We start from the raw sequence: 11,191 nt of genomic DNA, 5'->3' as shown, positions 1-11,191 counted from the left end.
CACACAAAATATCTGCGTGCTTGGTTGCAGCAACCCAGTCAAAATGAGTAATGTGTTCTTCAGAAAGAGCGGGCACCCAGGAGAGGAGAAACCATGTTCCTTTACTTGTTCCATCAAACTAAAGAAATAAAACAAGGAGCGCTCCACGTGCTCAATCCACCAGTTTGTTCACAGCTAAAGTGCAGTTACGGAGCCGGAGACGCGGTCCCTGTGTGACGGTGTCTGCTCACGTCGCTCTCAGGAACCGGAGGGCAGCATCTTGTAGGGATTGAGGATCCCCTTGGGGTCCAGCATGGCTTTGAAACGCTGCATTAGTAAAACCGCCTCCTTGGCTTTGCTGTAGGCAATGAACTGCTTCTTCTTGAAGCCCAGCCCGTGCTCCGCGCTGATGCTGCCATTGCACCTCGCGGTCCACTCGTAGACAAAGGGCTCGATGGCCTCCAGCAGGGAATGGCTGTAGGACTCCGCCGTGATGTTCAAGTGCAAGTTTCCATCTCCTGGAAGAAAACATTGCAGAGGTGGGTCTGGAAGAACATCTCAGTGGCCCTGCAATGGGGCCTCATTGCTGCCTCCTCCACATAAACAACGATGCCTTTGTTGGTCGCCAAACTGTCGAAAAAGGACAAGTTCACTGTCCTTCTACAAACATCAGCCTCTGTGATTTTAAAATTCAAACAACTGTGCTGCATTAATTACTGACCCACTGTGGAGATGACAACCCAAAGACTTGCCCGACGGTACTTCATAATGACCATTAGATTGTAATAGGGCCCTTCATTGCTTTCTTCCTATTATGTCGGTGCAATGTTCCGAATGCACTTTGGCACTGTGTCAACCGAAACAAAGCAAACAGAACATTTTCTCCTCCTGTCCCTTGCACGTGACGGTATTTGATTAAGCACATAGTTGCTGGGTATTCAGAAGCCAAATACACAAAGATAAACACAACTCATCCATTCTCCCTGCAGAACCTCTTCCTGAATCCCAGCAGGCCATGACAGTACTCAGCTTAATCCCCAAGAGCTACCAGAGGCGGTCTTTGTTACACAGACTTACCATCTCCAATAGAGCATGCTGAAGAACGCTCTGTGTGCTTTGGTTTTGGTTTGGTTTATTGGTTTTTTGTTATTTATTTAACACAACAGCTCTGCCAAGCTCCCAATTTACCTGCTTGTAAAACTGAGTTAGTTTCAGAGCATTCTGACAAATGTACCGCCCTTCCTGCGCATTGCCTTTTAATGGATCAGACAAAATCGATTTCCAATACAACTAATCTACCAAATGTATCTAAGTACATTAATCAAATTGATATTCCAATTAAACAACCTACAAACTTAAACAGAAAGTATAGAGCAAGAAGATACAAATGACCAGTTCAGCAGCTGGCAAACCTGCCACTAACATATGAAATACAGTCGGAAAGGATGAAATTCAAACACGAAGACCCTTATGCATCCTCCTCTTTTGACAGCTCTCGCCTATATATGTCTCTGACTAACCTAAAAACAACCTTTAAAACTACCAGGAAGTTGCACAGCAAAACCTGGAGCACAGAACACCAACCACCTCCTTTCCCAGCACCCGCGCTTACCCAAGTGGCCGTAGCCCACCACGTTTTTGGCCCTCGGGCCCAGCCGAGCCCTCGTGTCCGTCACGAGATCATACAGCTTTCCCACAGGGAGGGAGATGTCGTATTTGTAGACGTAGCCGTCATGAGTGAGAGCCTCTGTGATCCTCTCCCGCAGGCTCCACAGCGCCTGGTGAACCAAAGAAATCCAAATAAATCAAGTACCTCTTAGGTCCCCCATTTCGTGACACGGAAGGAAAAAGAGCCTCGATTCTTTTGCGTAAAACATCAACTTTTGATTTCCTTCGCTACCCTCTGCCTCTTGGAACGCAGTAATAATGCTTCGTTGGCAGCACTGTACGGTTAAATGATGCAGCAGCCTCTCCAAAGCTGTGCTGAGTTTCCCAAGAAAGAGGGATGTGGCTCCTCTACTCAAGTGCAAGGGTTGGTTTGGGAACCGAGGCTGGAAGAAACACGGGTCAGAGTAAAATGCTCATGTTCACTGGGCAGACACAAACCTCTCGCTCTCACTGAGACACCACCTGTCCCTCCTGTTCCCTGGGGCCACAGTCTCCGGCTCTAACACACTGAACTTTGCTCACTCCTGCCCTCGCTGACAACTCAGCTTCTGGTTTCCGTGGGTTTCAGGCAGTCTGGGTCCTACCCCAGCAACTACTGAAAGATGTAATTCATTATTGTGGTCTTTTCCACTGAAACCCCAAATACTCAAGCCTTCTGGGAAGAGTCAGCACTGGTAAATATTCTCTCTTCATGTCTGCATACACCAAATAAGCTACCACATCACTCAGGGACATTTATAGCAAACATCAGTGTGAACATTTCCCTATTAAAAATACAAATCCAAGTAGAGAATCCTGTCAAAGACATTTACGTAAGAGAAAAAAACGACTTGCCTTTATTTTCTTATCATCTGTTGCCACAGTCCCATCAGTGGCCAAGCCAGAGGTCATGGCCTGTTCTAGGAAACTGTTCAATTTTTCTTCATCATGGGTCGAGTTGGAGCCTGAAGTTTCAATTAAAACATAAAAAGGGCTGCCTAAAAGTGAGGGAGAGCAGAATAAGCAGATGCTCTGGGGTAAAAGCACAGGAACTTAGTCACGGTTCTGGAGCTTTTCCCCAGCTTGGCACATTTCACAAGGTTGTTCTACTGCCCAGATCTCCCTGGTGCCAAGCGGAAAGGCAGCTCAGTGACAGTTCTTTATCTGTAGGGCACTTTATGTACACATTCTATCCTTTGCTTCACCACCACTTTTCAGAAAACTAGCAGTTTTCTGAGAACAAGGAGAAGCACAATGTCTTATGTTTAGAGGCTTTCACCAAACGTGTTTGGAATTGAATACTGGGTACAAAAATTATAGAACCATACAATCATTTTGGTTGGAAAAGTCCCTCAAGATTGAGTCCAACCATAACACACCCATGGCACTGCCCCATGTCCTGAGAACCTCATCTCTGTCTGTCCAGCCCTCCAGGGATAGTGACTCCAGCACTGCCCTGGGCAGCCTGTTCCAATGCCCCACAGCCCTTTGGGGAAGAAATTGTTCCCAGATCCAACCTCAACCTCCCCTGGTGCAACTTGAGGCCGTTTCCTCTGCTCCTGGCGCTTGTTCCTGGGGAGCAGAGCCCGACCCCCCTGGCTCCAAGCTCCTTTCAGGCAGTTCAGAGATCAGAAGGTCTCCCCTCAGCTCCTGTTCTCCAGCTGAACCCCCCAGGTCCCTCAGCCGCTCCCATCACACTTGTGCTCCAGCCCCTCACCAGCTCCGTTCCCTTCTCTCAACTTGCTCCAGTTATGAGGGATGCCCACACGCTCACTGTCATATATATATGTATCTATAAAACTAGGCTAAAAATCCCCAAGTGGCACAAATCCTCTTCCCTCCAGCACAAATGACACTGGTACCTGTCACTGGGCTGGACAGCTTGAGGTGTCTCTCAACCAGTTCCATGCACTTCTCATCCATGAACTCGTAGGCAGACAGGATCTCGCCCAGCATGGCTCTGCAGGTCGTAAATGTTTCCAGGACCTTCGTAAAACTCTGACACCCTTCAGACAGAACACAGAGAGGAGTCAGGGAAAAAAAGTCTCCCCCATAACCTTGTAGAAAGTTTTAAAAAGTCTGTCAGGATTCAAGTCATCTTTCCCATCTCCAGAAAATGTAAATCGCTGTCCCGAGTTTAGATCAGCAGTTCCTGTCATGGTTTGAGCTGGGAAAGGTTTCAGACCAGAAGAGCAGGAGGATATAGCAATTATTCTTTGCTGTGGCAAGGGTCTCTTGAACACTCATACCAAAACGTCCACCCCACCCTCCGTTCTCAGCAACCCACGAGAAATTTAAAGGTCACTTTGTGGGTCCAGGCAAATTCTGGGCTCCCCTGCACAAATTCCACAGGTCTGTCAGCACCTGGAGTCTACTTGTCCCCTCCTCAGAGTTTGGCCCCTGCTCTCAAGGTCGCATCTGATATGAGCAAACTGAGAAGTCCTTGCTGGCCTTGGAGGCTTTTGAGAAAGAAATAAAACAGTTTCAGGAAAGCTCCCCACAAACAACTCTGTTAAAAAGCTCGCTGTCCCCAGACGTGTCCCCTTGCTTCACCGGGCACCGTCAGACCAGGCCCTCATGTCCCCACCTGCCCCTTCATCCCACCAAGTCCCTGGCTTCCCTTCTCTTGCACGGCAACCTGCCCTGGCAGGTGTTCTGCACATTTACACCACAGATTTAAAATATCTGCACATGTACTTTAACATATTAACACTGTATTATGGTTATAAACTGGAACACAGGAGGTTCCACTTAAAGATGAGAAGAAACTTGTTCGGGGTGAGGGTGTCAGAGCCTGGCCCAGGCTGCCCAGGGAGGTTGTGGAGTCTCCTTCTGTGCAGCCATTCAAACCCGCCTGGACACCTTCCTGTGGAACCTCAGCTGGGTGTTCCTGCTCCATGGGGGGATTGCACTGGATGAGCTTTCCAGGTCCCTTCCAGCCCCTGACATTCTGGGATTCTGCGATTATTATCAGCTGATGCTGGTAGTGACGCTGAAGCAGATCAGCGCTCTCTTCTCTTCATCCCTATTCCCTTCCCAGCCCTTGAATTGAGGTGTGAGATTATTAATATCAGCTCCTACCTAGGAATGCCAGATTGACAGCCTTCGGTTTCTGGGGACAGAGTATGGAGACAGCAGTGATAACCCCCAAAGTCCCCTCAGAGCCGATGAAAAGCTGCTTCAGGTCGTAGCCGGTGTTGTCTTTGCGCAGGGACGCCAGGCAGTCCAGAGCTGAGCCATCAGCCAGCACCTGTGGGGACACGGACACGCGGTCAGAGCACCAACAGAGATCTGCCGGCTGCCACCACGCTGAGGAAAAGCCGCAGCCCATTCCCATGGTCTCATCACCATCCCTCCATTCCCAGCTCTTCCTCCCCTCACCATCCTTCCTGAGTCTTGCTCAAAACTTTTCTGCTTTGCTATTTTTTTTTTTTACGGTGCTGTTTGCACATGTCCCAGCAGGACAAGTGACAAGAGAAGTTTGCTCTGTATTTCTCACCAGTGGGGAAGTTCAGCCGCTCTTTGCAGCCCCAGTTCCTGTTATTCAACAGGAACGGGGAACACTATTTGAAACAGCGAAGAGTTATGCAGAATGAAGTAAGCCCTCACCACTTGTGCCTTAAATCAAGGCTGAATGTCTCTACGACATGTTATCAAAGGCTGTTTTGACACCAGAGTGATTAAGCTGGATGTGGGAAACTACAGCAGGTCCGTGGATCCCATGACAGAGGGCATGGGAACAGAAATTAGCCTTGAAGATATCAAGGCCTACCTGTGAGAAAGATGAGAGTGAAGGAGTATCCGGAGATATTAAGGTGTACCCATGAGAGAGACGGGAGTAAAAGAGTAACACTGACATTAGCAGAATTAGCCAATGATACGTTACTATTGCAGCCTGTAACCAGCAGCAAAAAGATACATGAACTGGTAAAGACAATACAAAAAGGCGTTTGTGGCAATAAATGGAGACTGCTCTTTGTACTTAAGAACTCGGTCTATGTCGTTTGTCCGTCTCAACCGCGACACCTGGGAGATATAAGCTCTACATAACAAAACCAAACCAGGCTTTTGTTACCTGCCCAATTTATTTCCTATCAGCTCTCTGCTCCCAAACCCCAAAATCTTTCAGAACCTCTGATCCCAGCCCTTGCACACAGAGGCATGGGCCTGCAGAACTGAGGAACGAGAAAACCAGCAGCCGAACCCAAAGCGGACGGCTCTGTTAGAAGTCGAGCGAGCAGCCACTAGAAGAGACCCTGCAGGATGGATTTAGCAGAGACTCGCAGCTCCACGGAGGAACCAGCCTCATGCAGGCGACTCGGAATCACCACATCTCTCGCCACCTGCTTCTCACTGCTCTGGATTAGCAAACCACCTTGTGGCACCTCTGTCACTAAGCTGACAGAAGCTGCGGCAGCAGTAACAGATGCCTCATGCACGAAGACACATGTTGACCCTTCTCAAAAGAGCCATACAAGACACAAAGAGTGGGAGCCTTGAAACACAGAAATAAACATAACAGCAAAGTCAATTATACTGTTAAGTGTCATTTTCTATTTTATCAGAACTGGGGAGGTCCGGGGATCATCCTCCATAAGCGCTCCAAAGACTGGATGCTCTTGCGTTGCTTATCTTCACATAATTACTTCATATTCATTATAATTTTTGAAAATTTTGATATAGATCTACACTAAGAAATAATTGATGTTAGCTAGAACTGTTTAGTTTCTTCCTTAGAATACATCTATTAATTATTAAATACAAGCTAAGCACTCTGCTTCTAAACAACATGTAACTTAACCTTCTGTCTCTCTCTTGTTGTGCAGAAGGATCTAAAAGTTGAGAAAACACTGACCACGTCAATTGGTTAATGATGGGTATGTCTTTTGTAACTTAACCACAGTGTACATTAATTTGGCAGCTTCTCTTCAGCCTGGAGAGGAACTTGTCAGCATAATGGATAGCTAAGGGCTGGAACAGCAGAAAACAGTAAGAAGCAGAGGTTTAAATGCAGAAGCGAACTGCCAGGTACTCGCCTTACCACTTCCAGGCCCAGCACCGTCCCCCGCAGAGAGCCGTATCTCAAGAGCCGCAAGCCGCCAGCATTTGTGGCCACGTTACCACCGACATGACAGCTGCCTTTGGCTCCCAAGTCGAGCGGCATGACAAACCCCTGCTCCTCCACGTACTCGTTGAGTTTCTCCAAAATGCAACCAGCTTGGCACACCAGGATTCCTGAAACAGAAACCTCTCACTACAACCCAGTGCCCAAGGAGAAGGTGCCTCCTCAAGAGGAGGGGTAAGTACAGGCAAAGGCAACCGCCTCTTCCTCCAAAACTTTTCAGGATTGAATTAAACACACGAGCAGACTGTGTGTGCTACAGGGCATTGTCCTGCCCCTCCTCAGGTCTAGGGGAGCTTTGCCATCTGGTCATTCGCAACTCCGGGCTGGTAAAACACAGTGACATTAAGTACATCTCTGCCTGGTTTTCTCTCCCTGTTTGAAGAACTGAAATACCTGGTTCCTAACTCTCGAAATCCAAATGATCTCTAAGTTTTCCCCATCCCTCCCTTCCCTCTGCTAGTGCAGCTACCACGTGTCCTCTTCAGCACTGTCATCCTGCTCCACCTGCTGGGTGTCTCACGGAGATTTATGAAGAGCCCATAGCATGTCCATGTTTCTCTTCTCTCCTTCCTCCTCCTGCCACTTATTTTTATACCTGCTACTGTTATAACCTAAGGATTACACCAGCAGCAGGAGCCTGGATGAAACAAACCTCTGACCCTTGTGACGCCGCTGTACTGAACCTTGCTGATCCTGCAGTTATCGTCTTCCAGGAAAAGAGCTGAGTTATGGCCTGGGGCTCATTTCCGTGCCTCATGTCTCTACAATATTTACCAGACACCTTGTCAAAGCTGATGATCTGGTTCATGAGAGCAGTGGAGAGAATGATCTCATCGAAGACAGGAACGCTGCCCCCAACAAGGCCGGTGTTCCCCCCCTGGGGGTTCACTGCCAGGTTCCTCTCATAGCAGTACCTGGAAGAAAAAAGGTTTCTGAAGCCTTATGTATAACCCAGTCTATCTGAAGAGTTCCACCTCCCTGTGAAGGTGAAAGTGCCCAACGCTCCTTAAAATGAAGCAGCGTTCAGCCTAAAGATTGATACAAGGGGGCAGTTTCACTGCGAAAGTGAGAAAGCACAACTCCTCACTCAACTCACGCCGCACTGAGCAGAGGAATGAACGCGTGGGGTTATGCCCATGCATATCGACAGATCTGCCACACAACTTCTGCCTGGAAATCCCAGCTCCCTGTCACATGTACGCTGTGTGCACACCAGTCTGTCAACAACCTGATGTCCTCTGTAGGTTCTGAGACGTCACCACCAGCAGCAGTCCATCAGGTTTAAGACATTACTGCCCTCCTCCTCCCCTCAAGAAATTAATGCTCTGTAGGCAAGAAGCACGTGCACCCACAGCTCAGCTGCTTCACCTCCCCCCTGCCATGCCCCTGCAGAGCCCCAACCAGCACATCCATCCAAAACTCACACAGAATCACAGAATCCCAGAGTGTCAGGGACTGGAAGGGACCTGTAAAGCTCATCCAGTGCAATCCCCCCATGGAGCAGGAACACCCAGCTGAGATTCCACAGGAAGGTGTCCAGGCGGGTTTGAATGTCTGCACAGAAGGAGACTCCACAACCTCCCTGGGCAGCCTGGGCCAGGCTCTGACACCCTCACCCCAAACAAGTTTCTTCTCAAATTGAAGTGGAACCTCCTGTGTTCCAGTTTGCACCCATTGCCCCTTGTCCTATCACTGGTTGTCACCCAGAAGAGCCTGGCTCCATCCTCCTGACACTGCCCCTTTCCATATTGATCCCCAGGAATGAGTCCCCCCTCAGTCTCCTCTTCTCCAGCTCCAGAGCCCCAGCTCCCTCAGCCTTTCCTCACACGGGAGATGCTCCACTCCCTTCAGCATCTTGGTGGCTGCGCTGGACTCTCTCCAGCAGTTCCCTGTCCTTCTGGAACTGGGGTGATAGTTTTGTGTGTCAGTACAGAAAAGCAACACTGCCTACCCACCAGCACACGCATACCCCCGGACTAGCAACAGCCTGCAGCATCTACTTGTCCTGAGAGCAGCTGGAACAATTGGTACTTGAGGAAACACTGGGAGTACGATGGATATAAAGCGCACAAGGGAGAGCTGAAGCCACCAGAGCTCAACCACAAGACACGCAGCCAAGACAACAACTTCAGCGACTCCAATGCTTGAGCAATCGGTGCCTGAACCTCCAGATGTGGATCCTCCCGGAATAAACCTGAGTTTCCTCAGCACAAAGCCCAGCAGGAAAGTTTCACGTTACCTGAGGATTTGCGACACCTCTGCTGTTGTCTGCGGCTTCAACATCAGCTGGCTACAGCCTGCAAGGAAAACAAAGGACAATCAGGGCGAGTTGTGGGCTCTAAAGAGGTTGGAAAGAAAAAGGTGGCAAGGCGTAACATCTGAAATAACAACGCTCTCTCCAGAATCATCAAAGTTAAGCCAATTAATAGACTCTAAGTTAAAAAGAAACAAGCTGTTGTAAGATACCAATGTCAATTCTCACTAGAACTTCGAGTTATCCAATAATAACGGTCTTTGCTGCTTCCACTGAAGTCACTGGCAGGACTCTCAATGATACAAGGATCAGAACCCAGTTAATAATTCGCAAGCTGCTGGTTCAGTAAGAGTCTTAGTAATTACACAGATGGTCATATTAAGAAGCTCAGCTAAAAGTAATTTTGTGGTTTTTTGTTTATTTGTTTTTTAAAGATAAATATAGAAGAGAAGTTCTGTTGTAATAGAAAATTACTGAAGGCTTAGATTTCAGAGACAGAAGGCGAAGAATCATTTGACATTATAAAATATGGCGGACAAATTGTAACAGAATTGCATAACAGATATCAAGATGTGCATAAAGAAGAAGTCTGTATGAAATTCTACCTTTAGGTGTAATTACGTGCTGAGTTTTGCATTGCTGGAAGCAACTGATTCCAGTAGGACTGTGAAAAGTATAAATTAGTGTATGGCATATTCCCCCCATTGTGAGGTAGAGTCATTTTGACCACTTTCAAAACATCTTCAGCAGCAAGTTCTCCCTTTAAGGGCCGGAAAAGCCTCATCTGCATATGTAGACTTGGCTGCCAGTGGGAGCAATTGGAAATGTGTTATATTTTCATGGAATCTTCGAGAAAAGTAACAGAAAATTCACAACGCTTATGATAAATTAACAAGGCTCAAAATTACTTATTTATTTAAAACCAGAAGTCTAAAAGATTACCAGAAAGGAATTCTCAAGGGAATATTTTCAATGGGGAAACCTCATTTTGCCTGGTCTGTAGGGGCATGGTCTGTGAGGACATGGTCTGCTAGAAACAGCAAAGAGAAGCTGCCCAATCAATGTATATTGTGATTAAGTTACAAAACACATATTCATCATTAACCAATTGACACAAATGCTTTCTGACCACTAAAACAAGGGGATATTTCTCAAGTTTTAGATCCTTCTGCAGAAGAGGGAGACAGAAGATTAAGTAATAACATTGTTTAGAAGCAGAGTGCTTAGTTTATATCAGCCAATAATTAATAGTTGTATTGTCAGTAAGAAACTAAACAATTGTAACTAACATAATAAATTATTTCCTAGTATCGATGTATTATGTCAAAATTTTCAAAAACTGGAAAGAATATGAAATAATTATGTGAAGATAAGCAACGCAAGAGATTCCAGTGTTTGAAGCACTTATGGAGGACGGTCCCCAGCGCTGATAAAATAAAGAATGACGTTTAACGGTGTACTTGACTCTGGTGTTAAGTTTATTTCTCTGTTCCAAGAGAGATTTTTCTCCGGCAGACTTTTCATTCCGGCACCTTAATGGAAGCCGAGCGGAGGTTTTACCCAAGCTGTTGCTCACCCACTCACCCCGCACCGACTGCAGCCAGTCCACATTGAAGGGCTTCAGCTCCTCCGGGTCCGTGACGACCCTGCCCGGCAGGACCCGCTCGAAAAAGGCCACGTCTCGGTCCCCGACCCTGGCGAACGGCAGCCGCCGCACCCCGAACCGCTCGCTGGTCAGCGCGACCTCCCGGCGCCTGCGGGGCGCTGCGTGGAAGCCCCTCAGGGCGCGGAAGCCCGCGGCCCACGGGCTGCAAACCCCCAGCGCGGGCACGCGGTTCCCCCGCTGAAGCGGCACCGGAGCACAAGGCGGGACCCGCCCGGGACTGCTCTTCAGGCAGCTCAGCGAGGCCCAGCGGTGCCAGGAGGAGCGGGGGGCGGCGGAGGAAACCCCCATGGGCGCCTGGGTGCGGGCTCCGGACCCGTTCCGCCTCAGGACGCGCTGGCCCTGCCAGGCCTAGGGCAGCGGCACCACCCTCAGCGCGCACACGGCGCATGCGCTCAGCCCAGCAACGCTGGCCCTGCCAGGTCCAGGGCGGTGCCACTCCCCTCAGCACGCACAAGGCGCATGCGCACAGCCCGGCAACGCTGGCCCTGCCAGGTCCAGGGCGGTGCCACCGCCCTCACCG

General features: G+C 48.7%; 1 protein-coding gene across 2 annotated transcripts; it reads right to left on the bottom strand.

Annotated features, from left to right (window-relative positions):
• Positions 1 to 80: 80 nt before the first annotated feature.
• D2HGDH (D-2-hydroxyglutarate dehydrogenase) lies at positions 81 to 11,049 on the bottom strand. Of its 2 annotated transcripts, XM_065845088.2 has the most exons (9): positions 10,590 to 11,049; positions 8,991 to 9,048; positions 7,526 to 7,665; positions 6,668 to 6,861; positions 4,708 to 4,876; positions 3,489 to 3,632; positions 2,482 to 2,624; positions 1,592 to 1,757; positions 81 to 497 (listed from the first exon to the last, which is right to left on the bottom strand). In XM_065845088.2, exons 1-9 carry the CDS (start codon positions 10,957 to 10,959, stop codon positions 238 to 240), a joined length of 1,644 nt encoding a protein of 547 aa, XP_065701160.1. In that variant the 5' UTR covers positions 10,960 to 11,049; the 3' UTR covers positions 81 to 237. The 2 variants fall into 2 exon arrangements, with proteins under 2 accessions (XP_065701160.1, XP_071668452.1); XM_071812351.1 differs by lacking the exons at positions 7,526 to 7,665; positions 8,991 to 9,048; positions 10,590 to 11,049 and adding an exon at positions 7,404 to 7,468.
• Between the last annotated feature and the right edge of the window lie 142 nt (positions 11,050 to 11,191).

This window comes from Patagioenas fasciata, chromosome 9 (assembly GCF_037038585.1).
Source record: "Patagioenas fasciata isolate bPatFas1 chromosome 9, bPatFas1.hap1, whole genome shotgun sequence".
Classification (NCBI taxonomy): domain Eukaryota; kingdom Metazoa; phylum Chordata; class Aves; order Columbiformes; family Columbidae; genus Patagioenas; species Patagioenas fasciata.
This window is presented reverse-complemented; position numbering and strand designations above follow the sequence as displayed.

Bases quoted from the DNA above. Each gene is read 5' to 3' on its own strand.
- D2HGDH (XM_065845088.2), bottom strand. From the start codon at position 10,959: ATGGGGGTTTCCTCCGCCGCCCCCCGCTCCTCCTGGCACCGCTGGGCC. The intron at 9,049-10,589 runs GTGAGTGGGTGA...TTTTCCTTGCAG, and splicing joins CTGGCTGCAGTCGGTGCGGG to GCTGTAGCCAGCTGATGTTG. The intron at 498-1,591 runs GTAAGCGCGGGT...GTTTTCTTCCAG, and splicing joins GGTGGGCTACGGCCACTTGG to GAGATGGAAACTTGCACTTG.